This window comes from Sorex fumeus, unplaced genomic scaffold (genome assembly GCF_029834395.1).
Source record: "Sorex fumeus unplaced genomic scaffold, SorFum_2.1 ptg000153l, whole genome shotgun sequence".
Classification (NCBI taxonomy): domain Eukaryota; kingdom Metazoa; phylum Chordata; class Mammalia; order Eulipotyphla; family Soricidae; genus Sorex; species Sorex fumeus.
In genome coordinates, this window is record NW_026606210.1 from 1,189,067 (window position 1) to 1,216,672 (window position 27,606).

General features: G+C 70.2%; 2 protein-coding genes across 3 annotated transcripts in view; one reads left to right on the forward strand and one right to left on the reverse strand.

Annotated features, from left to right (window-relative positions):
* Positions 1-27,606, forward strand: part of CERK (ceramide kinase) — a 161,279-nt gene that overhangs the window by 17,684 nt on the left and 115,989 nt on the right. The gene's annotated exons all lie outside the window — the stretch shown is intronic.
* Positions 1,200-27,595, reverse strand: GRAMD4 (GRAM domain containing 4). 2 transcript variants are annotated; one of them, XM_056107094.1, is made up of 20 exons: positions 27,581-27,595; positions 27,399-27,544; positions 12,212-12,422; positions 10,496-10,616; positions 8,112-8,232; positions 7,903-7,964; positions 6,341-6,473; positions 6,205-6,230; positions 5,804-5,895; positions 5,491-5,582; positions 5,055-5,103; positions 4,807-4,878; positions 4,590-4,633; positions 4,391-4,500; positions 4,052-4,206; positions 3,423-3,567; positions 3,006-3,099; positions 1,887-1,971; positions 1,529-1,597; positions 1,200-1,450 (listed from the first exon to the last, which is right to left on the reverse strand). In XM_056107094.1, the coding sequence occupies exons 2-20, from the start codon at positions 27,425-27,427 to the stop codon at positions 1,340-1,342; spliced, it is 1,821 nt and encodes a 606-aa protein (XP_055963069.1). In that variant the 5' UTR covers positions 27,428-27,544; positions 27,581-27,595; the 3' UTR covers positions 1,200-1,339. The 2 variants fall into 2 exon arrangements, with proteins under 2 accessions (XP_055963069.1, XP_055963070.1); XM_056107095.1 differs by lacking the exons at positions 10,496-10,616; positions 27,399-27,544; positions 27,581-27,595 and having other exon boundaries at positions 1,207-1,450; positions 12,212-12,416.

Consider the following 27,606-nt stretch of genomic DNA (forward strand, 5'->3'; position numbering starts at 1 on the left):
CGGGCTCCCCTGGGGCGGGCCCCACCTCAGCACAAAGCATTTCAGGTTTGTTTAAATAAAAATTATAATTTATACAAGACTCTGTTCTTTAGACAAACAAGGTTTTCTTAAAAAACGTCTCGCTGGGGGGGGAATGTCCCACCTGGTGCCGACCCCCCCCACCCTCCGGGGGCGGGGGGCACAGGTCACGCAGGACGGCGGGTCACAGACTGGAGTCCACCAAGTCTGGCCACACCCAGCAGCGCGTCGGCAGGACACGGGCAGCCCCCGCGCGTGGCCAGTTTTCATCCCCCTTTCTCCCTAAAAGGGTCTTCAACTGAGCCCCGCCTCCCCGCCCGGGCCCACCCTGTCCCGCGTGGGCACGGGGGTCCCTGGCCGCGGGGCCACGTCATCTCAGGCCGGCAGGTCTGACCCCGACTCGGGCTCTGTGGCCCCGCACGTGGACACCGTTGGGCAGCGTGTCCACCCCTCTTGCCCCCGGCGCCACCCAGGAGGCGTCAGCGGCCAGCCATGCCGCCATCTCCCCCACCCCCCACCCCTGGAAGCAGCAAACTAGGATCAGAGCGAAGGTTAAAAATCACATCTGAAAATGATACAAAAATAAGAAAAACGGCTTGCTCTCTGTAAAAATATAATCTTCTGTTTCTTCAAAAAACAACCATCTCCGTGACACTCGGGGGCCGCGGGCGGGCGCGTGGGTGCCAGCCCGCCACTCCTGCCACGCCTGCGCCCCCACGCTGCCCTCGAGAGACCCCCCTCAGCTCCCTGGGGGCCCCACCCCCATCACGGACCCGGGGTGGGGACCACCGGGGGGCCAAACCTCGGGGGTCTGTCAGGGTCTCTCCAGGAGTTGCTGCAGTGCCCACCCGGCCTGCGGGACAGCCCCGAGCCCTGCCCATGGAGCCTCTGGACGGTCAGTCTCCACCCGAGACTCCCCTCCCTTGAGGGCAGGTGCCCGCGGGACCCCAGCCTGGCCTCCCAGAGCGCAGGGCCGGCCGCCAGGGGGCTGCAGCGGGCCCTGCGCCCAGCTATGGCTTTGGTTGGACAGCCGCAGGTCACCTGCGCCCCCACCGCCCGCGGTCCCGGCCGTCCTCGTCTGCAGCGGGCACCGCCCAGCACCGCGGAGGACACGGCCCCAGGCCGCCGTGGAGGGGCATGAGGCTGCCCCGTCTCTGCCCGCTCCCCAGTGGCGGAGATGGGAGACGGCCATCCAGGCTAGGAGCTGCTGCCCCTGGCTGGGTGCCCGGCCGTGTTGGGAACCGCTGCCCACAGCCACACGCCCAGCAGTGCTGGGAGTCGCTGCCCGCTGCCGACAGCTGCCCGCGGCTGTCCAGCCGTGCTAAGTGTCGCTTCCCGTGGCCGCCGTGGCCGCTGCCGTGATCTTGGAGTACTGGCCGCAGATGGTCTCGAAGGCCTCGTCCCTGTGCACCATCGCACCGAACACCAGCGGCTGTGGGGGGCACGCGTGAGCTCCTGCCCGGTCCCGGCCCCCAGGCGGGACCCCTGCCGCACCCCGCCCGACACTCACCTTCTGCGTGGACGGGGTGGACACGGCAATGCCCATGCCTGAGCCCGGCAGCACAGAGAGGGCCTTGTACTGGGGGGGATGAGGTGTGTCAGGAGGTCGCCCGCACCCACCCTCCTCCGGGGTCTGGCCCTGCCCCTGCTCTCCTCCCTGGGCGTGGGGGCCACAGCACATGCCCGACGGCAGTGCTCAGGGCGGGGGTCCGCGGCTGGTCCAGCTGCCTATGCGCCTGGGGTGGGTCCCTGGGACTGCGTGCCCGCCCTCTCCCGTCTGCGAGTGCGCTGGCCTAACCGTGGCACCTTCTGGAAGGGACCCGGACAGCAGCTATGTGCGAGGGGTCCCAGGGCGCGGCGGGGCTGACCTTCTGGATGTCTGTGATGTCCACCAGCCTGATGACCTTGTTCCTCTTGGACGAGCCGGACTTGGAGCTCTCAAAGCACAGGTAACTGCGGGGCCGGGGGGCGGCCCGTGAGCCCGGGGATCCCCACGGTCAGCCAGCAACCCAGGGGGCAGGGCCCAGGGGCGGCCCCTCGCTGGGACACCAGGGAGAAGCCCCGTCCTCCAGGGTCTGATAGGGACTCGCAGTTGAGCCCTGACCCCGCCGCCGCAGGGAAGCTTTAAGCACTGGCCCCCCAGGCCAACCCTTGGTCAGAAAAGAGCCAAGCAGCGGGGGGCGGGGCATCTGGGAAGGGGAGGAGCTTCGGGGGGCGGGGCATCTGGGAGGGGCGGGGCATCTGAGAGGGGAGAAGCATCCGGGGGCGGGGCATCTGCGAAGGGGAGGTGCATCTGGGGGCGGGGCAGGGCATCGGGGAGGGGAAGGGCATCTGGGGGCGGGGCATCTCCGAAGGGGAGGGGCATCTGGGGGCGGGGCAGGGCATCGGGGAGGGGAAGGGCACCTGGGGGCGGGGCATCTCCGAAGGGGAGGAGCATCTGGGGGCGGGGCAGGGCATCGGGGAGGGGCATCTGGGGGCGGGGTGTCTGGGAGGGCGGGGCATCTGCGAAGGGGAGGAGCATCTGGGGGTGGGGCATCTGGGAGGGGCGGGACATATGGGAGGGGAGAAGCATCCGAGGGTGGGGCTTCTGAGAAGGGCGGGGCATCTGTGAGGGGGAGGAGCGTCTGGGGGCGGGGCATCAGGGAGGGGAGGTCTGGGGCGGGGCGTCTGGGAGGGGAGGGGCGTCTGAGAGGGGCGGAACATCAGGGAGGGGAGAAGCATTCGGGGGCGGGGCATCTGCGAAGGGGAGGAGCATCTGAGGGCGGGGCATCAGGGAGGGGAGGAGGTCTGGGGCGGGGCCTCTGGGAGGGGCGGGGCCTCTGGGAGGGCGGGGCGTCTGTGAAGAGGCGGAGCACCTGGGGGCGGGGCGTCTGGGAAGGGGCGAAGCACCCAGAGAGGGGTGGGGTAGGGTGGGGCACAGAGGGGCGGGGTGCTGGTCGGGCCAGCAGGCAGTGGCCCCTGCGGGCCCAGCCCGGTGGGTCACTCACTTCTCGGTCACGTAGAGGACCCCGTTGCGGATGTAGTCGGTGGGCATCTTGCGGTCCCTGTTGATAAGGCAGCAGCGCCAGCCGCTCTCACAGGCTAGGGGAGAGGCCACCTTGGTCTCTGCGCCTGGACCTGCCCGCCCCTACACCCCATGGAGGCCCGGGGGGTCGCATCTGAGGGGACGGGGCTGTGGTCTCTTGTTCTGTCTTCGGGGGCATCAGGGGAAAGCCCACAGTGTGCTGGGGGGCACATCCCAGAGCCTGCTCTTGGGGGCAGAACGAGCCGGGGCCTGGGAGGGGACGCCTTTCCGGGGTCAGGGGGTCTGCTCAGGGGCCCCGGATCTGCAGGGGCCCTGCACGGTTCTTGCACCCGTGGCCGCTCTCTGCCTCCCCCGCGCCGGCGCCTGGACACACACTCACCGGCCAGTGGCCGCTCGTTCTCCGTCAGGTTGAAGATCTCGTGGAAGTTCCCCTTCCTGGGGCCGTGGAAGCGACCTGTGTCCTCGTCCCGGCTCAGCCCCGAGGGGGCGCTGGCCACGTAGCTGCGCGCAGAGGCCGTCTGCATCTGTGTGGACACGGCGGCGGTCAGCAGGCCACAGTGGGGGCCGCCTTCTCCCCCTGCACCCCTGACCTTCCACTACCCCCACACCCACCACGTCCTGCTGGGCCGCCCCACGGTCAGGGCCAGGGGGCAGCCCCCCCCACCCGAATCTGGGCTGCCCGGGGCCATGTGGCATGAGGAGCCAGAGAGACACACACAGGTCAGGTCAGGGCTGGCTACACCCCCAGGACCCACAACACACACACACACACCTCCACGTGTGACAGTTACACACTGCCACAGGGAGATCATGCGTGTCACACACATACAGGCCACACTTGTGTTTCCAGGAGGCGCCAGGAAGTGTGTGACCTGTCCGGCCTGGGCATGGGGCCTGGCCCTCAACCCGGGCTGGCCCTCTCGGGTCCCGACTGGCCTAGGGGCAGGGCCACAGCTGCCCTCCCCGCCCCCCCGTGTCCCTGGCGCCTGTTCCCGCGGGTGGGCTCACCCTGCGGGCGGCGGCGGCCCCCGTGCGCTCCTTGAGCTGGGGGTCGGTGGGGAGGTTCCTCCAGATGATGTAGGGGGTGTCATACTTGGCGCGGAGCCGCGGGCAGCGTTTGAAGACGAAGTCGATGACGAAGAACTTGATACCGGCGTAGAGCCCTGGGGGGGGGCCAGGTCAGTGGGTGCGCTGTCAGGGCCCGGGACCCCCACCACCTCCTGGAGCCCCTCGAGCCTGGGCGGAACGGGGGGCCGGACCCGGGGTGGGAGGGAGGGTTCCTGCACGAAGCCGCGAGGGAGACGGGGGGACCGAGACCCCCAGGAGGGACCCTGGGCCCGCGCTTACCCACGACCAGCCCCACCAGGCGGCAGGGGAAGAAGCAGGAGGTGAGGAAGGCGGCCCAGAGCGCGATGTACAGCTTCTGCGTCACCTCGGGCTGCACCCACATGAACAGGCTGCGGGGGAGGCGGGAGGGGCTCAGCGGGGGGTCAGTGGGGACGGGCAGCCCCTGGGCCCGCCCGCCGGCAGGGCGCTGTCCACTCACTTCTTGATCTTCTCCAGGATGTCGGCCATCTTGCCGAAGAGGTTCTGCGGGGAGCGGGGGGCCGGGGGAGGCAGCAGTGAGGACCCGGGGTCACGGCTTGGGGGGTCCCGCGGTCTGTGGGCCAGTCTGAGGCGCCCGTGCCGGGCGGGCAGGGTCCTTCCCTGGCCAGGCTCAGCGGCCTCCGGCAAGGGGGGCACCCCGAGCCCCCCCATGGTACCTGGGCTTTCTGGGCCACGTCCAGGACCAGCTGGAACTTCTCGGACACGGTCAGGTCCTCCTTCGGCGGCTCCTGCAGGCGGGAGGGAGGGTCCCTGGTGATGCAGCGGCCCCACGGGCACCCTGGAGCCCACCCCACCGCCCACGGGCCCCGTGACGAGCAGGGAAACTGAGGCGGGCGGGTGCTGGGCACGCTTGAGCACCGAGCCGGGGTTAAGGTGGGGGGGCGTCCCAGGACCCCAGACTCACCACGGCCTCCGTGACCTCGGGCACAATACTCCACCGGATCCGCCAGCCCCTGTGGAAGGACACACTCAGCCCCGCACACCCAGGCACTGCCCAGAGGGGAGGGGGCACATCTCCCGGGACCCCGCGGGCAGAGAGACCCGGGCTGTGGCTTCGGGTCTGTGTTCACATGGGTATGAGGGGGGGCCCTGTGCTTCATCCCAGCAGCCCCCCAAGTCCAAGGGTGCCGAGTCAGGCTCGAGGGCACAAAGCCACAGGGACCAAGACTCCCTGTTCCTGGAGCCTCAACGGCCCGAAGGGTGCAGGGCTGGGGGCGCAGCCCAGTGGGCAGAGCAGGGGAGGCCTGTCCTGCACAGCGGCGGCCCTCGGGGACGCGCAGCCGTGTCTGACCCCGTGGGTCCCCGGGGGTGGTGGGGGGCAGGGCCCTGTGGCCGCCTACCTGGCGATGAGGTAGTTGAGGGACAGCCTCAGGATGGCCAGGAAGAGGAACATGGGCACGGCCCAGCCGTGCCACACGGCGTTCATGTACACCTGCGGGCAGGGCCGTGTGAGTAGCGCGGGCGGCTGGACCCCGCTGGGCTTGGGGCACCCACAGCCAGGAGGGGGCATGGGCAGGTGCTCGGGGCTGGGCGCCCATCACCCATGGGCACACTGCACACCCGGGGAACCCCACGGCGATCCCGGACAGCGGGCACAGAGGGCGGCCCCAGGAGGGCAGGGGAGGGGAGGGGGGCGGTCCCGGGGCCACTCACAGCGAAGGCGATGGCGGACGTGTAGACCGAGTACCAGTCGGACAGCGCCGTCAGGTTCCTCACGAAGCTCGTCACGGGCTTGGCCCCGCGCTCTGGGGACGCAACAGACCTGGTGGGCGACGCTCCCGGGCCCTCGAGGGTCCAGGGAGCTGCGGCCGTGGTGGGGGGGCGTCCCCCGGGGGCTGCCCAAATGGCCCAGGCCCTACAGCCATGCCCAGAGCTGCCCGGGGGGTCCTGTGGACTCAAGGGTGGGAGGCCGGGGGCTGAAAGCCAGCCCCACCCAGGGCCCGTGTCCCCGAGTGGACCCCTGGCCGGGTGGCGCTGAGCCCTGTCCGTCCATCGGTCCGTCCGTCCATCCGTCCGTCCGTCCATCCGTCTGCCCTTCCGGCCCAGCTACTCACTCAGTCGACGCATGTTCTCCGTTAACCTGCGGGGCGGGAGGGGCACAGCACTGAGCACCCAGCCAGCAGGACGCCGCAGCCCCGGGGACGGCAGCGGGGAGGGCGGAGTGCGGGCGGGCCCCGGGCCGGGCCCTACCTGCGGGCGCTCAGGGGCTCCTCGGCTTCCACGGGGGTCTCCTCGGGCTGGAAGCGGAAGTCCTCCAGGTACTCGCCGAAGCGCTCCTGCAGCCACTTCTGCACCCGCGCGTACAGACCCTGGTTCCGGCGCTCTGGGGTGGGGGGTAGGGGTGGGGTCACGCCATGAGCCGGGGGGTGGGGGGGCCAGCGGCGGGCACCCGGGCCAGACCCCCGGACACAGGCCTTATGCACCCCACACGAGGAGGGACACGCCACAGAGCGCACACCGGGTGTGTGTGTATGCAGGTGTGTGTGTGTGTGTGTGTGCGTGTGCAGATGTGTGTGTGTGTGTGCAGTTGTGTGAAAAGGTGTGCGGGTGTGTGTGCACAGGTAAGTGCACACAGACGTGTGAATGTGAGCGAGTGTTTGCAGGTATGTGTGTGTGCAGGTGTGTAGCACGTACTCTCGTGTGTTTGCGGGCATCTAAGGGTGTGTTGGTATGTGTGCTGGTGTAAGAGTGCGCAGGTGTGTGGGGCTGGATCGATAGCACAGCGGGCAGGGCGTTTGCCTTGCACGCGACCGACCCGGGTTCGATTCCCAGCGTCCCATAGGGTCCCCCAAGCACCACCAGGGGTCATTCCTGAGTGCAGAGCCAACAGGAACCCCTGAGCATCGCCGGGTGTGACCCAAAAAGAAAAAAGAAAAGAGCGCATAGGTGTGTAGGTGTGTCCCAGTGGGGAAGTGTGCAGGCATGCCAGCGTATGCAGATGTGTCTGTGTGCTGGTGCGAGCGTGTGCAGGCGTGTCAGGCGCGGGCGTAAGTGTGTGCGGACGTGAGCAGGTGTGTGCGTGTGAGCGGGTGTGGGCATGTCAGGCTCTCTGCACCCCGCTGTCCCTGCCCCGGGCCCCAGCATGTCGGGGTCCCGATGGGCCCGTCCCCAGATACTGCTGACTCTGGAGGGGCAGTGAGTTGTCCTGGGTGTGTGTCGGGGTCAGGTCAGTGCTGGGCAGGTGGCCTGGGGGCGCCCGCAGGACACAGGGCAGGGATCTAGAATGGACGTGGGGTGCCCCCCCCAGACTCAGGGCCCGCCGCGCCTGCAGGGGGCGCTGTGCCCCCACAGTGAAAGGTGGGAGGCTTGGGGGGGGGCTGCCAAGAGCTGGGAGACGAGCCTGGCACAGACACCCAGAAGCACAGACAGGCCTGCGCCGCGGCCCGCTCTCGACCATCAGAACGCCTGGGGACGCCGGACAGGAATGGGCAGAGGAGGGGAGGAGACGCGGCTCTGGCCAGGCTGTGCGAGAGGCCCTCAGTGGGCGGGAGAGGACAGAGGGGCAGCGGGTCTGTGCCCGGCCCACCCCACCTCTGGGTGCCTCCCGCAGCCGCCTGGGTCACTCGGGTGCTTCCGGCTTGCGGCCACGGTCACCTGCACCCGCTTGGCAGGAAGCAGAGCCACCACCGCCACCGCCAAGACGGGACCAGCTCCCAACACCGGGCGGGGCAGCGCCCACAGCCCATCCTGGCGCCCACGGCCCACCCCAAGCCCCCCCCCCCAGGACGGCCCCAAGCAGCGGCCAGGCCCACCTGCTCCGTTACCGGCCGGCGCGGGTCCCTTCGGGGGCGGCTGGGTGGGCTGCTCCTCGGTTCTGCAGGAGAGGGGGGACAGTGACAGTGAGTGCCCCCGTGGCCGGTCACTGCGACACCCAGCAGCCTGGACAGTGCGACCCAAGCGGGTCCCCCCAACCCAAGGCCGCCTGAGCCCCCGCCCCGCCCCCCGCCCGCCGGCCCCTCACCTGCCCTTCAGCACCTCCTGCACCCGCTGCTCCAGCTCCGCCCGCCGCTGCCGCTCCCGCTCCAGCTCCTGCCGCAGCGTCTCCGCGTTGGTCTCTTCCCGCAGCTTCCGCAGCTCCTCCTCTGCGGACAGCCCGGTGAGCCGCGGCCGCGCGTGTCCACCTCCACCTCCGCCCACCCCGCCCTGGGCACGGGGCCCGGTGAGCCGCGTCCGTCCTGAGTGGCCACTCTCAGGGTCTGCCTTCCTGGGGCTGGGACACCCTCACCCGCTTCTCTCCCGTCCTCCCTGTTCGCTGCCACCCGCAGGAGGACACGGTGGGGGTGAAGACGGGGGCTGGAGCCCTAGCACAGCAGGGAGGGCGTTGGCTTTGCACGCGGCCGACCCAGGTTCGATTCCCAGCATCCCACAGGGTCCCCTGAGCACCGGCAGGGCAGGAGTCAGCCTCGAGCATCGCTGGGTGTGACCCAAAAAGCAAAAGCAAAAAAAAAAACAAAAAAGAGGTGATGGACACTGGTGGTCAGGGGCTGGTGGGCAGCGGGCAGGCGCTCAGGCACAGCCTGTACTTCGGGGCCAGCCTGGCACGGGGGCCGGGGTTGCGGGCAGCACCAGAAATCAGGCCAGGCCGCCGGTGTCTCCGCGCCAAAGGCTGACTTCCAGGAAGGCCGCTGGCCGCTGTCCAGAGGGCCAGCTGGGCCTGACGCGGCGGTCTTGGCCTTCCCGCTGCTCCTCCCGCTCGCGCTCACCGGGGTAGGGGATGGGCCGGCTGCGCCCACGGCTCCGAGTGAAAGGCCCGGCCAGCGCGACCCTCATGCCCGCCCGAGCCATGGGCTGAGGCTCGGGGGTGTCGGGGCAGGAGGCCAGCACGGCCCACGGCTGCTCGACCCGCGTCCCTCCCCCGCCCCCCACGTTCCCCCACCCCCACCCGTGAAAGCCGAGGCCTGGCTGCGTCTCCCGGGACTGCCTGCCCGACCGCGCTCCTGTCCACGCCGGCCGAGTCACCCTCGGCCATGCCCAGAGGGGGGCTAGAGCACAGCTGCCCACCCGCCACAAAACAAAGGGGCTGAAGGTTGGAGGGAGTGTGGGAGGGACGGCATCTGCCCTGAGGGCACAGACCCCAGCTCAATCCCCCTCAATGCTGGGATCATGAACCAGGAGGACGCCTGAGTGCAGAGTCAGGAGGGACCCCGAGCACAGAGCCAGGAGTCAGTCCTGAGCACAGAGCCAGGAGACAGCCCCGAGCACAGAGCCGGGAGTGAGTCCTGAGCACAGAGCCGGGAGTCAGCCCCGAGCATAGAGCTGGGAGTGAGCCCCGAGCACAGAGCCAGGAGTCAGCCCCAAAGTAAACAGGTAAGAAAGACGCGAGGAAGCCGCCCCCAACCCCATCCTTTTGCATAGCGGGACTCCAGAGGCTCCCGGCCGACCCCGGCCCTGACCCGACTGGGTCTCTCTGTCCCGCGGGACACTTCCCGGGTGGTCTGCCCCTGGCAGGCAGCGTGATGGGGGGTCTCGGGACCTCCAGGCAAAGGGCAGAGCTCTCGGGCTTGTCCGTCTGTCTGCACCTGCCAGGGACCCCCAGGACCTCCCTGCTGTCCTGTGCGCCCCATCCCAGGCCCAGTGGCTCTTGGGGAGGGCCTGGCTGCTGGCCACCCAGGAAGGAGGCTGGTGGGGGACGGGGAGGCGGGGGGCGGGGAACGTCGAAGCTTCTCATTTATTCATGTGCCTGAGCGTTCGTGCCTCCCGCCCCGGCCAGCGCGCCAGCAGGGAGTGGCCGCCCGGCCGGGCCCCAGAGCCGCAGCCAGGGCCGCTGAGGGAGCTCCCACTGCAGCCCACGGCAGTGGCCAGGCGGAGGGGAAGTGACCCTCACCCCCACCTGCCAAGGGGGAACTCTGAAAGGCGGCTGCCCCCGCACGGCTGTCCTGTCCCCACTACCAGCTGGACACGTGTGCAGGGTGAAGACCCTGCTGAGTGCCCAGGGACAAGGGGCCCCGAGAGACGGCAGGGTACCCCGCTGGGCCAGGGGCCGCAGAGGCTGTTCCGCGTGGCCCTGGGCGGGTGGCTCACTTTCAGGACAGGACACCGAGGGGGACGTTCACAGGGACCAGAGACTCACGGAGGCCGCAGGGGGGTCGGGGGGAAGGGGTGGCGATCCATCGGGTTCGCTGGGGTCACAGCAGTCCGAGTGCCCCCAGGCAGGCCTGCCCAGAGGGCTCTGCCTTTGTTCAAGTGACCAGCGGACAGGCACCCCCACCGACATCCCTCCCGCGGGGAGGCAAAGGGGACCCGAGGTGTCAAGGCCGATTCCGGGCTCGCCGGCCCCGCCCCAGAACAGACACGGCTTCGTCCTCACGCAGACCCCACCCAGCGCGGCCGGAGCCCCTGACTCACGCAGAAAGTGTTTCTCCAACAGGGCGATTTCCAGGTGGCCTTTGAGCTCGTTGAGCCGGTCCGACTCTGTCCGGTGAAAGTCCTGGACGCCGGTGGCCATCGTCAGGGTCCCCGGCCCCGCCTGCGGGGAGCAGGAGCAGGTACTGAGCACCCAGAGGCAGGGAGCAGGTCCCGGGGTGGGGGGGCCAGGACGGGAGCCACTGAGGCAGGCTGGAGTCTCCCTGTGTCGGGGAAGGGGCTGGACCCTCGACAGACAAGAAGTGTGCCGGGGGGGGGGGGGGGGGGTACAGTTGCCCCCTGCAGGGCTCCCGTCTCGCACAGGCACACGTCCAAGTTCACATTTGTGTCCACACACACCCCACTCACATGCACTCTTATTTACTCATGTGTGTGTACGTGTGCACTTGTTCCTTCACTCGCGTGTGTCCACACACACATGCACACACTCACACGGGTACACAGTGCTCAGACACGCCTACGTACGCAGTCCATACGTGCATAGCCCACCTTACGCTCTCATGCCCCTCACATATGTACGCACGCTAACAGCTGGGCACAGGGCCGGAGAGACAGCACAGTGGGGAGGGCGTTTGCCTGGCAACACAGTCAACCTGGGTGCAATGCCCGGCACCCCATGGGGTCCCCCGAGCCCGCCAGGAGTCAGCCCTGAGCACCACCGGGTGCACCTCCAAATAAACAACCAACAAAAACCAAACAACAAGCGGCTGGAGTGATAGCACAGCGGGGAGGGAGTTTGCCTTGCACACAGCCAACCCGGGTTCGATTCCCAGCATCCCAGAGGGTCCCCTGAGCACCGCCAGGAGTGATTCCTGAGTGCAGAGCCAGGAGGAACCCCTGAGCATCACCGGGTGGGACCCAAAAAGAAAAAAAAAAACAACCAACAAGCAGGTGTGCACATTAGCACCTTTGCAATCACGCACAAACTCACAACACCATACGTGGTTATCATGTGCACACGCGTGCAGGCGCCCACAGAACCGATCAGTCAGACCGTCACCCACACACGCTCACGTGTAAACACAGGCATGCACATCCCCTCACGTGCTGACACAGGGGTCACGCTAATTCACACACGCTCACACTCGGAGCACACAGGCTCACACGCATGCACTCACACACATGTATGTGCACACACATGCACACAGCTCAGAGGCACGTGCTGGGGCTCCCGTCCGTGGCTGCCTTAGCTGTGGGGTCGAAGAGCCACTCAGAGCCGCAGCCCCCCTGAGTGGACGCGCCCAGGGCACCGGGCTGCTGGGCTCTGGGCCCACATGGGGATGGGGGTGGAGGTGGGGCACCAGGGCTCACAGCGGGCCGTGCTCGCGTGTGGCTGTCGCCCGGCCTCAGCAGAGCCTTTATCTGCTGGGAACAGAGAGCCCAGGGCTGCCCCGGGCACCAGCCTGGCTCGCCAGGGCCGACAAGCAGCCGGTGTGGGCCGGGCCAGCCCCAGCGTTGCAGACACACCCTGGCGTGGGCGGGCGGCCAGCAGCTTCCAGACAGTGCCCGCTTGGTGCCCGAGCCGGGGTCTGCCAGGGCACAGCCAGTCCAGCCTCCGCCCGGCAGCGCCCTCTCTGAGGTGGTCAGGGGCTGGGCGCCAGCCGGCGGGGTGGGGCAGGGGTCACCACCCGGCTCATCTCCGCCAGCCAAGACCCCCCACCCCCCTGCAGGGCGCTCCTGCGTCGCGGGTGCACTTACGGGGTCCCTGAACTCGTCGCCGTCCCGGGGCGCGGTCCGCGGGGCCTTCAGGGGCACCTCGTCCCCGCATTCGGTGTCCGAGGCATTGGGGGACTCGGCCAGGTCCAGGAAGTCGTCTCTCTTGTGACCTCTGAACCTGATCTTGTCCAGTCTCCTTAGCATGTTCAGCACCGGCGCCCGCTGCTTCACCTTAGCATGACGGTCGGGGTCCCTGCGGGAGACAGGGGTCACTGCTCAGCCCTGCCCACTCACTGCCCAGCGCCGGCCCCGCCCACTGCCCCGCCCACTTGGTCAGCCCCAGCCCCGCCCCCTGCTCTGCCTGGCCCCGCCCCTGCCCAGCGCCGGCCCCGCCCACTTGTTCAGCACCAGTCCCGCCCACTCACCAGTGCCAGCCCTGCCCCGGCCCCACCCACTGCTCAGCCATGCTCCACCCCCTGCCCAGCGCCGGCCCCGCCCACTTGTTCAGCACCAATCCCAACTCACCAGTGCCAGCCCTGCCCCGGCCCCACCCACTGCGCAGCCATGCCCCGCCCCCTGCGAGCACCAGCCCCGCCCACTTGTTCAGCACCTATCCCAACTCACCAGTGCCAGCCCTGCCCTGGCCCCACCCACTGCTCAGCCATACCCCGCCCCCTGCCCAGCGCCGGCCCCGCCCACTTGTTCAGCACCAATCCCAACTCACCAGTGCCAGCCCTGCCCTGGCCCCACCCACTGCTGAGCCCCGACCCCTGCCCAGCGCCGGCCCCGCCCACTTGTTCAGCACCAATCCCAACTCACCAGTGCCAGCCCTGCCCTGGCCCCACCCACTGCTGAGCCCCACCCCTGCCCAGCGCCGGCCCCGCCCACTTGTTCAGCACCAATCCCAACTCACCAGTGCCAGCCCTGCCCTGGCCCCACCCACTGCTGAGCCCCGCCCCCCGCCCAGCACCGGCCCCGCCCACTTGTTCAGCACCAATCCCAACTCACCAGTGCCAGCCCTGCCCCGGCCCCACCCACTGCGCAGCCATGCCCCGCCCCCTGCGAGCACCAGCCCCGCCCACTTGTTCAGCACCTATCCCAACTCACCAGTGCCAGCCCTGCCCTGGCCCCACCCACTGCTCAGCCATACCCCGCCCCCTGCCCAGCGCCGGCCCCGCCCACTTGTTCAGCACCAATCCCAACTCACCAGTGCCAGCCCTGCCCTGGCCCCACCCACTGCTGAGCCCCGACCCCTGCCCAGCGCCGGCCCCGCCCACTTGTTCAGCACCAATCCCAACTCACCAGTGCCAGCCCTGCCCTGGCCCCACCCACTGCTGAGCCCCACCCCCTGCCCAGCGCCGGCCCCGCCCACTTGTTCAGCACCAATCCCAACTCACCAGTGCCAGCCCTGCCCTGGCCCCACCCACTGCTGAGCCCCGACCCCTGCCCAGCGCCGGCCCCGCCCACTTGTTCAGCACCAATCCCAACTCACCAGTGCCAGCCCTGCCCTGGCCCCACCCACTGCTGAGCCCCGCCCCCTGCCCAGCGCCGGCCCCGCCCACTTGTTCAGCACCAATCCCAACTCACCAGTGCCAGCCCTGCCCTGGCCCCACCCACTGCTGAGCCCCGCCCCCCGCCCAGCGCCGGCCCCGCCCACTTGTTCAGCACCAATCCCAACTCACCAGTGCCAGCCCTGCCCTGGCCCCACCCACTGCTGAGCCCCGCCCCCTGCCCAGCACCGGCCCCGCCCACTTGTTCAGCACCAATCCCAACTCACCAGTGCCAGCCCTGCCCTGGCCCCACCCACTGCTGAGCCCCGCCCCCCGCCCAGCACCGGCCCCGTCCACTTGTTCAGCACCAATCCCAACTCACCAGTGCCAGCCCTGCCCCGGCCCCACCCACTGCGCAGCCCCGCCCACTTGTTCAGCACCAGTCCCGCCCACTACCAGTGCCAGCCCTGCCCCGCCCACTGTTGTGCTGGCCCCACTCAGCCCCACCCACTCCTCAGCGCCAGCCCCGCCCACTCATTGGCCCCACCACTGCTCGGTACCAGCCCGCTTCCCAGCCCCCCGCCCCCCCACGCCACAGTGGGCAGCCTCCACTCTGGTCCACAGGATGGCCAGGGCCCAGGGGAGCAGGGGGTTGCGGGCTCACCCCACTATACAGGGTGAACCCGCCTCACACTTGCCAGGAACCACCACAGAGACCCCCCCCCACAACAATCCTCTCCCCCAACTCCCACCAACCTGGGCTCCAGGCTGGGGGCAGGAGTGGGGAGGGGCCCAGAGGGGCCACAGCAGAGGGAACTGAGACCCTGAATGTGGGGCCAAGGGGCACGGCCTGAGTCTCTGCAGGGCCCGGGAGGCCGGTAAACACAGAACAGACCAGCAACACAGACAAATGCACGCACACACACACACACACACGCACACACGCACACACGTGTGGGAAGGAACTGGCCTCGGGGCTGTCCACAGCTGGGGGCACTGCAGAGACCAAGGCTCAGGAGCAGGGGGTCAGGGAGGGCACTTGTACCCATCCCCGGAGCCTGGCAGAGCAGACAAGGGTCCGACAGCCCAGGATGGCGGGGGCTGCAGGGGTGCAGGACCTGGGGCGGGACGGTCAGCCCAACCTGGGCCACGCTCAGGAAGATCTGGGGAGAGGCCCAGAGCCCAGAGCAGCCGGGGATGTGGGGGGGGGGTGCCCAGCCCTCGCCAACGCTGGGCACACTGGCAGAGGCAGCGGGGAGCTGGGGCCCTGGTGCCCAGATGCCACGGCGAGGGCAGCCGGCCGTGCCAAGGTCTCAGCTGGGGGGCTTCTCGACCGGACGGGTCAGTCCCGCCCGCCTTCTGTCCTTCCTGAGTGGCTCCCGCAAGCAGAGGAGACGCGTCAGGGGACGAGGCCCAGGCCGGCCCTGCCCTCTCCGAAAGCCACGCAGGGCCTCCCATTGCCCACCCACCACCCCACCCCGGCACACCGCCCCTGCCTGCATGAGGGGCCCACCCCGCCCCCAACATGTGACCCCCACCGGGATGGCAGGCAGGAACCCGAGGCCACAGCACCCCGCCCCCTGCCGAGTGACCCCCAGGCCAAGGCTCGGCTCCAGCAGCTGAGGAAGACCCCACTCCCCAGGGTGGTCCCACTCGGACCCGGGGCACTTCAGCGTGAACCTCACAGGCCTCCACAGGGACACCAGGAGAGGGGCCTCGGCAGGGACCCCCACACAGGCCGCCCTGGAAGCCGGCCCAGGGTGGACAAAGGCGTCAGTGTTTGGGGAAGGCTGGACCTGGGACCCGGCCCGCGGTGGGGGGAGGGGATTGGTCCCTCCTCTGGGGCCCCGTCCCAGCCCACGAGCCCCTGCCCACCCCCCATACCTACTTGGCCGGTGGCTCGTCCCGGGAATCCGCGCCTGGTTCCCACAGGAAGTGGCTCTGGGCCCAGCCCGCACAGGGACTCCCCGAGGCTGAGTAAGCACGGAGCCCCTGCCCCCACCCCCCGCTGGTCGCGGCTGACCGCCTGGCCCGCTGCCAACTCTCCGGCCTCAGGACAGCCCCAAAACCAAGGCGGGAGCGGCTGGATCGTGATCTGAGGACCCCCAGCGCCCCGGGAGTCCTTCCAGGCCTGGCCCGGTCATCAGGCGGGGGCTGGGGACCAGGGAGAGCATCCCCAGGGCCGGGGTCTCGCTGACCCCTGAGCCACTGCTGGGCCTTCCTGCCCTGAGCAGCCGCCTGGCCGAGAGAGCGGGGAGCCAGCGCCCCTCTATGACGGGGGCGCTCACGGCCTCTTGCCCGAGAAACGTCGCCGGGTGAGAGTGGCCAGGGCGTCTCGGGGGAGGGTCAGGGACTGGCCTTTGGCCCCGGTGCCTTCATGAACATTCCCTCTTGCCCAACGCTTCTGCGGCGCTGACCCAGGTGGGGGGAGCCCCTCAGTTTAGAGGTGAGCAGGGAGAGGGCAGCTGGCAGGGGTCCATGGACACCCTGGGCAGCGTCGGACGTGGCCAGCCCGGCCACTCAGCCCGTGGGGACAGGGGCAGGACTGCAGGAAGCGCAAGGGGCTGAGAGCTGCCTGTGTGTGTGGGGGGGGGGGGGGCGGTTGGAGGCAGGAGCAGACCCCGGCATTTGCGCAGGGAGGAACAAGGTGGGGCTCAGACCCGGGCGGGGTGGGGTGCCCAGGCCCGCACCCTCGCACCCCAGCTTCATGCCACCTCCCACAGGCCGGGGCACCCCCACCCTCCTGTGAAGACGGGCACCCGGTTGCGGCCTGGGCACAGGACAGGCCTGAGCAGGACGGCCGTGACGGGGGCCCAGTGAGGCGGCACAAACCCCCAAACCTGTGTGAGCCCCCACACGAGCCTCCCGTGCTAGCCACGCGTGTGAGGGGTGGGGGGCGGTCCTGGCAGACCACTGACGGATGGGGAAACTGAGGCTGGGAGAAAGAGGAGCCCCCTGGACGGGCCCCACCCCCCACTTCCCGCCCTGTGCCTGCATCGCTGTGCACGCGACCGAGCATCCTGGGGCCAGGCGCTGGGGGCTGCGGCCGGCCGGGAAGGCGGCGCCCCTTCCTCCCGCGGGCGGAAACGGCGCTCCACCCCGCCTGGCCGCAGCCGCACGGGACTGCGGAGACGCATCTTCAATTCCGGCTTCGTCTTCACTTCCTGCAGGGCCCGGCCCGAGTTCCCGGGCACGCGCGCGCGCACATACACACACACGCACACACACGCACACATGTGCCACATACACGCACATACACACACACATGCACTCACACACACATGCACTCACACACAGCACACACATGCATGCAAACACACACACACACACACGGGGCAGTGGCTGCTGGACAGAGGTGCTCCCGGCGGGCCTGGCCACAGACCACGTGCCCCGGTCAACCGGGGTGAGGGTGGGCTGAGTGGACAGGAGCCCCCTGGCACCTCTCAGGAAGCCGGCAGGCGTGGCACCCGGGGACCCTCCATACGGGCCCGGGGCCACAGGCCAGGGTGCAGGTCGGCCCTTCTGTGCAGCAGCCCTATGGGCCTTGGGTCGTGCCCCTGACCACAGTGACCAGACACCAGCCTGGAGGGAGGAACTCAGGCAAGAGCCCCAGCCCACGTCTGTTTGTCTGTCTGTCTGTCTTCCAGGCGTTGCATCCCCCATGCCCGACCCCAGGCCCAGGCTCTGGGGCAGTCAGCATCCACCGCAGCCAGCCAGCGGCCCCCCCCAAGCCCCTTCTCCCGGCAACGCTGACGGCGGCCACTGTACTCGGGCACACAAGCCGCCCAGAGGGGACAGCGCCCGGGCAGAGCCTGGCTGCTGAGGGGACGCCGGGCCCAGCCCTGCCTGGGTCCCCACAACTCAAGGTCCAGGGCACAGAGCCGAAGTGGGAAGGACCGAGCCCCAGGCCCAGTCAAGGTCCCAGAAAGGGGAGAAGCTGTGAGACATTCCCTGGGCCCCGAGTTGGAATTGGGGGGCCTGCTGGGAGCCCCACAGGGCAAGCTGGGACGCTCCCTCTGGGCTGGGCGGGGACAGGAGGGCCCGGGAGTCCCAGGCGGGCGACAAGCAGAACCCTGGGAGGAAGAACTGCCCAGCAGGACGGGCTGCACGTCTCAGCAGCGCCGGACCCTCATTCCTACACGACACGATGCCGCCGTCCCTCCCGCTCTGCACAGGTGCTCACGGCACCCGAGGGCCAGGGCCACTGGGGGGCAGTGCCCACCCACACGCCCACTAGGGGGATGACTCGAGGGGCTGCATACTAAGGAGCCAGGGAGACTGCCCATGGGGCGGGAGGCACAGAGTGACCTGCCAGAACTGTCCCAGGGCCAGAGAGGTGGACGGGCTTAAGCCTCGCATCCAGCCAAGCCCAGTTCCCTGTCTGGCACTGCCGTGTGGGCCCCCGAGCACAGAGCCAGGAGTCATCCCCGAGCACAGAGCCAGGAGTGAGCCCCGGGGCTGGAGTGATAGCACAACAGGGAGGGCATCTGCCCTGCACGCGGCCAACCCGGGTTCGATCCCCAGCATCCCATAGGGTCCCCTGAGCACTGCCAGGAGTAATACCTGAGTGCATGAACCAGGAGTAAGCCCTGTGCATCGTCGGGTGTGACCCAAAAAGAAAAATAAAGGAGTCCTGAGCACAGAGCCGGGAGTCACCTCCGAGCACAGAGCCGGGAGTCAGCCCCGAGCACAGAGCCAGGAGTCGGCACCCCTGGTGTGCTCCAAAACCAAACTGAAATAAAACAAGGAGAAGCAGCTCCAAAGTGCGGTGAGTGAGACACTGACAGAGCTGCCCCAGGCCCCGCCCACAGACCTGCAGGCCCCGCCCATCCGTAGGCCCCGCCCACCTACCTCCTGGCACCTTGGCTGGCAGCTGCCAGCGACCGTTCTCAACCCCACCACCAGGGCACACTGCCCGGGGGGCCGCTCCCCAAGCCCCACGGGGCCTGAGCCCAGGTCCCAGAGGGCAGGGCGGGCTGTCGGCACCCCCAGCCCGCTTCCCAAAGCCCACAGGTGGGCCCCTCCGCAGCAGGGGCGCCCACCCCCCTCCTGTCTCGCCCCGCAGTGGAGGCGGAACGGTGCCCCGCGCCCCTGCGCCCCTCCGAGGCGGGCCCTGGCCAGGACGGTCTCAGGCCCAGGTCCAGCCCCCCTCAGCAGTTCCCTGAGCCCTGAAAACCAGGTCACCACGGGCCCTGCCGCAGCCAGACACATGCCCCCCAGCAGGGCAGGGAACCCCAGAGTCCCGGGGCTTCCTCTGGAGGTGACCCACCCCCGGGACACCCCCAGGACCACGGGCAGGGGCCCCGCAAACGTGCCAAGTAGCCCCAAGGTGAAAACTCAGAACGTAGATAGACGTGGCCCTGAAGTGGGCCCCCAGCTGGCCGGAAGCCAGTGGCACCGGCGAAGGCAGGGCCGGATCCGAGACGCGGCCCGAGATGGCCCGGGGATCCCGACTCACCACACCATCTTCCCAGCTCCCGGGCCAGGACGGCGGAGACGGAGCTGCCCCTCTGGGCTACGTGGCAGCGCCCACCGGGGGTCCAGGGCCTGGCAGGGGTGCCCGGGAAGGGCAGGGCCTGGAGAGCTGGCTGAACCCGACCGACGGGCTGGCAGCGCCAAGAGGGAGTGCCCGGCTCTGTGGGGCGCCGGGACACGCCGGGAGCCGCCTCGGCCCCAGCTCGGCTCGGCGGGAGCCAGACAGGACGCGGCGGGCAGACGGCTGGCGGGGAGCTCAGGGTCATCTCCCCACGGGGGACAAGAGTCCATCCAGCCCTGTCCCCTGGCCTGGCCTGGGGTCAGGCCCGCGACCTTCCTCTCCAGGATGGGCACCAGAGACCCCCGACCTCACCATCCACTTTCCTCGGAGCACAGGGCCCTGGGGGGGCTCCTGGCCCGGCCCTGGGGCAACGCCGAGTATCCCAAACCTGCCCCAGTTGTCTCACCTCCCCCAAATCACCCTCGGATTGTTCCGGAAACCCGAGACGCCGGGTCCCGCTGAACCGGGCCGTCCCGCAAACCTCATCTTCTGCCCACGAGCGGCCCAGGCTGGGCGGAAGGGCCGGGCGCCGCGCCAGGTCGGGAGAAGGCCCTGGAAGGACCTGACCCTCCCACATCCACCCCGGTCATCGGGGGTCCCCAGAGGGCCGGAGTCCCCACAGCCCCTCCCTCTGTCCCTGCCACAGCTCTGAGCACACCTGGTCTCTCTGCCTGCCCGCAAACATTTGGCCAGCGGGGGCCTCCCCAGGCCGGAACTCCGGGCACCTCACATGCCCCAGGCTGCCTGCAGACGCACACAAACACACGACACACACAAAGGCACATACATACACACACTCGGACACACACAAACAGGGTTAGCCTACATGAACACCCACATACTCAGACACACACTCAGACATATACACACACACACACAGCTCAGCCTGCCCACTGGACACACACACACACACACACTCAGACACACACAGCTCAGCCTGCCCACTGGACACAGACACACTCAGACACACACACATACTCAGATACACACACACATAAACACACCCCCAGCTCAGCCTGCCCACGGGACACACACACACACACTTGGCTGGGCAGGAGGGAGCCGTGGGTGGTGCCCTGGGCTGGACCCCCACCGGCGAGCACGCACACGGCCCCACAGCCCCCCTGACAGGGACGGACAGGGACGCAGGGGCACGGGGGTCCGTGCGGTGAGGACAGGGCCCCCAGGGGGGTCTTTGCGCCCAAGAGGCCCAAACACAGACGCTCCCCCTACACAGGACCCCGCAGCTCACTGGCTGAGACGCCGAGAGGGACGCGACCCTCCAACTGTGTGTCAAACGCCCCCAGCTTCCGCCCGGGGACCCCGCCCCAGCCGGGCCCCTCCCGACCCCCGCCCCCCCGCCCCGCGACCCTGGTTAAAAATACTCTAGGGCTGGAGAGAGAGCACAGCAGGTAGGGCGTTTGCCTTGCACACGGCCGACCCGGGTTCGATTCCCAGTGTCCCATATGGTCCCCTGAGCACCACCAGGAGTAACTCCTGAGTGCAGAGCCAGGAGTAAGCCCTGTGCATCGCCAGGTGTGACCCAAAAAGAAAAAGAAAACTCCAGGCCACGACGGGGCAGGGACAGGGGAGGACAGGCTCCAGCGAGCGGGCAGCAGGCTGGGGGGGGCCGCCAGCGTGTCCCCGCACCGGGCACTGCAGGGTCAGGCCTGTGCCTCTGTGTAGGGGCCCCTTTCTCGCAGGCTCCAACCCAGACTATCCGGTGCCCGGGAATCCACGGAGCAGGTCCCGCCCTGTGATCATACGGAGCTCGGGCGTCACCACGGAGGCGACTCGGAGGAGACACGCCGTAAGTAGGTCACACCAGGCCCTTCCCTGCACCACCCTCCAGGGCCGGCAACAGGCACAGGGCGGCCTCACGCCCACCCTGTCCACCTGGCCTTAGCAACGGGTGGGGGGGCCTGTCCAGCCGGGCACCGTCCCCCCACGAGGGGTCAGAACAGCAGGGAGGGCGGAAAGGCCACGACGGGGCAGAGCCCGTGGCCAATGTCCTCTTGTCCTGTCTCGGCCTTGACACCCCAGGTACGTCCCTGCCGGACACCAGTGCCCTCCCGGGTGCCTCTGCTGTGAAAGGGTGGACAGCACCCGGGTCTCCCGGGAGTGGCAGGGCACTCACCCATTTCTAATGGCCACGCCACTGTCTGTCCCACGCCTGCCTGATTCCCCTGGTGGCGTGGGGACCCCCCCACTTGCCCGCTGAGGTCTAGAGGCACCGGGGGCCACAAGGCTGGCAGCCACTGGCACATGTGCACCCGTGGTGAGGGTCCCGGGCCTCCCGGGAAGAAGCCCCTAGCCCCGGCAGGGCTGACGGGCCCCGGGCCCTGTGGGGAGCCAGGGCTCGGCACTGACCTCTCTGGGTGCGGGCAGGGTCCACTGACTCACAGCGAAGTGGGGACAGTGAGTGTGCGTGAGCCCCCCAGCAGTGGGCCCCACCTGGGGGGGCACCAGGCGACACTCTCCAGGGCCGTCCCTGGGGTAAGCACGGAGCTTCCTGGGCCACACCCGGCGGCACTCAAGGCTACCCCTGGCTCCGTGCTCTGGGCTCCCGCGGGGGTCGGGCACCCGGCAGGGCGTGGGGATCGAACCCGGGTTGCATGCAAGGTGGCACCGTACACGGTTTGTCCCTCCGGCCCCACCCCCGACAGCCACAGAAACACACCCCAGGAGGGACCCATGCAGACACCCTCACCCCCAGCCATGGCGACATGACAAAACTCCACCAGGGGTCGTGCTGCCCCCAGGGCCTCAGGGCCTGACCACGGGCGGGGCGGGGCCGGGGAGGTGGACGGGGGCGGCCGTTAGGGGGACCCCGTGCGGGGGACCCACAGGGACAGCCCCTTCCTCCCCGGGAGCCCTGAGCAAGCCTGGCCGCTGCCCCCTGCCAGCCCCTGTGCCCAGCAGGGTGAGGGGCACCCGGGGTGCTGACGGGGGAACCGAGGGGCTGGGAGCTACCTGGGGGCCCAGGGGGTGTCTGGGGCCCCGGCACCCACAAACCTGTGATCCAGCGCCTGTGAGGGTCCCGGTGGGCCCGCAGCCGACCCCCAGCCCCATACCCACTCACACCTGCAGCCGGCAGCCCCCAGCCGCTGAGTCACTTCCTCTGGAGAGGGACAGCCGGAGTCCCCGCCCGCATCTGCGGCTCCCACTTGGGGCCCCCAGGGTGCCCACCGCGACCCCCGCCTTCCTGCCGTATGTGGGGGGCCAAGAAGTCCCCCGCCCCCGCCTCCTCCTGGACCTGCTTTTCTCCACACAGGGTCCAGGAGCTGCAAGGACCCCGGTGCCCTTGCCAACGGGCCCAGGGAGCAGCACGGTGACGCCGTGTGAGGGCAGGGCCTCAGGGCCACTGGCCGCGCCCTCCCCAGCCTTCCTGTTCCCGCTGTTGCTGGCGTCTCCCACCAGGCCACATGCCTGCACGGCCAGCCGGGGCCCCCTGGACACCGTCCACCTCCGGACAGCTCTGCCACGGGAGGCGATGTCCCCGCGGCCACCCCCCAGCCGCACCTGAGACCGGGCTGACCCCTGCCGGCTCCACCGCTCTCAGATTCCCAGAGATCGGGGGACACGGCACACGGGCCCTGGGCCCCCGGCCAGCCAGCACACGCGCCCTGAGAACAGGCTGCGGCCCCACACCTGCGTCCACCCTGCTGCGGGGCCTGGGCCTCACCAGCCCTAGGGGACGCCCAGGTCCCGTCCCAGGGGCTCCCGGCCACCCCCAACCCCTTCTGCGGCACTGCACAACCCAAGGCAGACCCTCACTGCCAGACACCCCCTCACCCAGGGCAGACCACTCCCCCCAGACCGGGCCTCCACATCTGTGCTCAGTGGGGTCCACACAAGGGAGACCCCAAGAGTCCAAGGGGGCTCCAGCCGGAGACAGCAGGGCCCCGGGCCACTGCAGGGGGCTTCAGTGTGGCAGACGACCCTCTGGGGTGGGGCGGCCAGGCCTGCCCAGGCGGGCACTGAGGGGGTCCCACCCTCTCCACCGCCCCCACACACACAGCCGGAAGCCGGGACCCAGCCCCAGCCCCAGGCGTGGGTGTGGGAGCACGCCCACGGGTGGCTCGCGGGCAGGGCACGGGCACAGCTGTGGTGGTGGCGCCGACCTGGCCCCGGGTGACGTCTCATCTCGAAACACCAAACCTTCGGCCCTGGGACGCAGCACCCCTGCCCGCCCCAGGGCCCCGCTGCGGCCTCAGCTGCCCGCGCGGCCTCCCAGAGCGTCCACGGGCTGGGGTGGGCCCCTGCAAAGTGCCCCGAGGCTGCCCGCTCTGGCCTGTGGGCAGAGGACCCGAGCTGGCCAAACCACAGCCCCAAGTGCCCGGGGTCACCCTGGGCCTCAGTTCCAAAGGGCGCCTGCCTGTGCCCAGGGGCCTGCCCGCTGCCCGCCACCGCCAGGCCATCACGGGAGCCGATGAGAGAGGAGTCACTAGGCACAGGCCCACCCCCCACCCTGCACCCCTGTGCCCCGCACCCCACACCCTTGCACCTTGTACCCCTGCATTCCTGGACCTCTACACCCCGTACCCCTGCACCCCTGCGCCCCGTTCCCCGCAGCCCTGCACCCCTAAACCTGCAGCCCTGCCTGCACCCTGCGCCTCTACACCCCATACCCCTGCACCTCTGTACCACGTACCCCTACATCCCACACCCCTGCACCCTGTGCCCCCTGCACCCCGTACCCCTGCATCCCTGTTCCCTGCGCCCATACGCCCCCGTACCCCAACACCCCTGCGCCCCACACCCCTGAGCCCCGCACCCCCACGTCCCTTCCCCCTGTGCCCCTACACCCCGTACCCCTGCACCCCTCTGCCCCTCCACACAAGCCCTGCATCCTAGGCCCGTACCCAACACCCTGTACCCCCTGCCCTGCCGCCCGGCAGATGTCAGTGGGCAGTCGGTGGGGGTGGGGCGGGGGCAGGGCTGCGCGACCACATGCAGGCGGAGGGGCCAGCGGGGCCGAGGCGGGCACCGCGCACCCCCACCAGTTGGCCTGGAAGCAGCGAGGTGCAGGGGGGCCACGGGGCAGGCCGGTGGGCCGGGCAGCACTGGACATGCTCTATTGCCAGGACACCGGGACCCCCACAGGGGAGCTCGGCCATGCCGAACGGGAGCGCAGAGGGGACGGAGGCCGTCAGCGCAGACACCCGGAGCAGGGGCACCACGGAGCGGTCAGGCCGAGGACATGCTACCCCACCGGGGACAGGGAGGTCGGGGCCCACGGGTGCCCCCCAGGCCCTCGGGCCTGACCTACCGCAAACCGGGACAGCGGAGCCTCCCTGGAGCGTGGGGAGACGGCCTGATGCCCTGCTCACGGGGCCCTGAACGGGTGGCCACGGGGGCAGCAGGCCAGAGAGGCAACGCCACCCCCCGACAGACAGACAAGGCCGCCACGCCCGTGTCCAGCCCACCCAGCTACACAGCTGCTCCCTCGCCAGTGCTCCGGGTCTAAAGTCACTCTAAGAACGAGGAACTGGAACCCACCCCAGGGGCAGACGGTGAAGCCTCACGGGGAGGACGATGACAGGGCGGCAGAGGGGTCACATCGGAGCTCCCTGTGGCAGGCCAGACGGCCCGGGGCAACTCCGCCAAGAGAGATGGAGCAGGCACCGCGGGCCCCGTCTTGTAAGAAGGCGCGGGCCGCGTCCTGTGTAGAGACGGCAGAGGCCACGTCTCATGCGTGTAGAGACAGCGCGGGCCATGTCCCCCGTGCGGAGACAGTACGCGGTTTCTCTTCACACACCCCTGCCAAGCTCAGGCGCGCTCCGGGGCACAGGGCAGGGCAAAGCCGCCTTCGCCCCCCCCGAGTCCAGCTCTTGGGGCCCAGGTGCCCCCCTTTCGAGGTGCGGATTCAGGCAGGGACCCTGATTCAGCTCCTGCTCCTCCCAGGACCGTCCCCTCCCCCCTGCCGTCAGCCAGGGCCCACCTCAGGCCTCCACTTTGATCCGCAGCCCAAACCCTCATCAATGAAGCCGCCCGCTGTGGCCCAGAGACGCCGCGCCCTGGCCCAGAACGCACAGCCAAGACTGGCTGCTCCTGACGCGGCACAGGGGCACCAGGGTGACTGTTCCGGCCCCCAACAGGGATGCTTGGGTGACAGTGGACAGAGAGCTCGGCCTGGGCGGGCCGGAAGCCACGCCATGCCCACCGCGGGGAGAAGCAGCAGAAGGAGCTCAGAGCCCCCGGACTGCCCCGGCCGTGGACACAGACCGACCCTTGCAGAGAAGTGCCCCCAGGGGGGAGCGAAGCCGCCTTCCAGTCACACCGGCCACTGGCCGCCTTCTGGGACCCCAAGCCATGAATGGGGACAGGGACGGGGGCAGAGGGGCCCGGGAACAGGGCTCCCGGCGGCGGCTTCACTCGGACAAGAGGCACCTTGTGGGCAGCTAGGGGCGAGCTGTCAGCTGCCGCCCGGCCCGGACGCCGCCACCCAGGCCGTCACACGCGTGGCCCGGCTCGGACCCCGTCACAGAGCTGCATAACCAGGCTTAGACGGTCACAAAGTCCACCGAGAGTAACCGGCAGCTCAGGGGACAATCCCCGTGCCAGCGGCTCCATCGACCTGGTGAAAGTTCGTAACTGGTTCCTGTCCGATGGGGGACGGTCAGGCCCGGGGGGTGTTGGGGAAAAGCCGCGGAGCAGGGGGCCAGCTGGTCGGAGGAGATAAGCAGAGAGCAGGTGTGTGCAGGAATGCAGGGGAGAGGGGAGCAGGCCGAAGGGGAGAGGGGGGTGGGGGTGTGGGGAGCAGTGGTATAGGGGTGCAGGGGTGCGGAGTGCGGGGAGCATCGGTATAGGGGTGCAGGGGTGCAGAGTGCAGGGAGCAGGGGTGAGGGGAGCAGCGGTATAGGGGCGCAGGGGTGCGGAGTGCAGGGAGCATTGGTATAGGGGTGCAGGGGTGCAGAGTGCAGGGAGCAGGGGTGAGGGGAGCAGCGGTACAGAGGCGCAGGGGTGCAGAGTGTGGGGAGCAGGGGTGCGGGGAGCATCGGTATAGGGGTGCAGAGTGCAGGGAGCAGGGGTGCGGGGAGCAGTGGTATAGGGGCGCAGGGGTGCGGAGTGAGGGGAGCCGGGAAGCAGGGGTGCAGGGGCGCACTGACAGGCCTTTCTCTGCCTCCGAGCTCACTAGGCCAGGGCCAGGCCCCCACCCTCGCCTGCCCCGGCTCCAGGAACCACTTTGGCACTTCGGAGGGACCGACGGACGGACGGACGGACATCCCGGGCCAGGGCAGCGGAGAACCCTGGGCAGAGGCAGGCGCCGGCCCAGAGGCCCAGCCCCCAGGGCCACGCCAGCACCCGCGGGCCCTACCTACCCCGTGGGGCGGGGGCGGCGGCCACCCCGGGGCCCCAGCCTGAGAGGGACCGGCCGGGGTGGGTGCGCGGGAGGCGGTCCGGCCCGCGGGTGCCCGGCTGGGGCAGGGGCCCAGGAGCGGCCAGCAGGCACGGGCCGGGCGCGCGGGTTTGGCGGAGCCAAGGGCCCCGCCGGGTGGGCCCAGCCGCGCCACGGGGCGGCGAGGACCCTCGTCCCGACCCCCTCCTCCGGCCCCCCGGGGAAACTGAGGCCCGGGGCCACCCGGGGCCGTCCTGCCCAAGGTCAAGGGCAGGTGTGCCCCGGAAGTCAGAGTCCGGCCGGCCGCCGGCCCGCAAGGGCACCCCTGCGGGGAGGCGGCCCCGGGGTCCACGCGCGGAGGCCCCGGCACCCAGCGGCGGGCGAGGGCGCCCCAGGGGTCGCCGGCCCCGGAGACGCGCGCGCGGGCCGGCCCGGCTGCAGGGGTCCCTGCGGGGACCCGGCGGCTCCCCCCCGGCTCGGGTGCGGGCGGCCCCGCGGCCCCTCCCGCGCAGGTGAGCCCCGAGCGCCCCCACCTGCGGCGGGCCTGGCCCCCACCCGGGGCGGCGCGCGGGGCCGCGAACAAAGAGCGCGGAGGTGGGCAGGGGGCGCGCGCCGCGGCGCCCACAACTTTTTGGCGCGGTCCCGGCGGGGGTCGCGGCGCGCGGGCAGCAGGACCCGGCGGGCCGCGCCCCTGCCCGCGCCCACCTGCCCGCGCCCGGCCCGCCCGCGACCGAGCCGGGCCCGGGGGGCGCGCGCGGGGGGCGCCGCGCGCGGGGGCGTGTGCGCGCAGGTGGGCGCGCGCGGCCGCGCCCCGGCCCGGGTCCGCCGAGGTGCGCGGGGTCGCCCGCGCGCGCCGCTTACCCTGCGCGGTGGTCGGGGCCAACTCGCATCCACAGGCCGCGCCCGCGGCCGCGCTGCACCTGCCACCGGACCCGGGGCCCAGCGGCGCCGGGAGCCGGGACGAGGCGGCCCCGCGGGTCCCGGCCACGAGCGCGGAGGCGGCGGCGGCGGCGGCGGCGGCGGCGGCGGCGGCGGCGGCGGCAGCGCCAGGTCGCGCGCGCTCGCGTCC

What these genes read in the sequence shown, in the direction of transcription:
- GRAMD4 (XM_056107094.1), bottom strand. Translation starts at nt 27,427, where the DNA reads ATGCGAGTTGGCCCCGACCACCGCGCAGG. An exon ending in ACGTGGCCCAGAAAGCCCAG is followed by an intron (nt 4,634 to 4,806) that starts GTACCATGGGGG and finishes CGCTCCCCGCAG; the next exon opens with AACCTCTTCGGCAAGATGGC. An exon ending in CCACCCCGTCCACGCAGAAG is followed by an intron (nt 1,451 to 1,528) that starts GTGAGTGTCGGG and finishes TGCCCCCCACAG; the next exon opens with CCGCTGGTGTTCGGTGCGAT.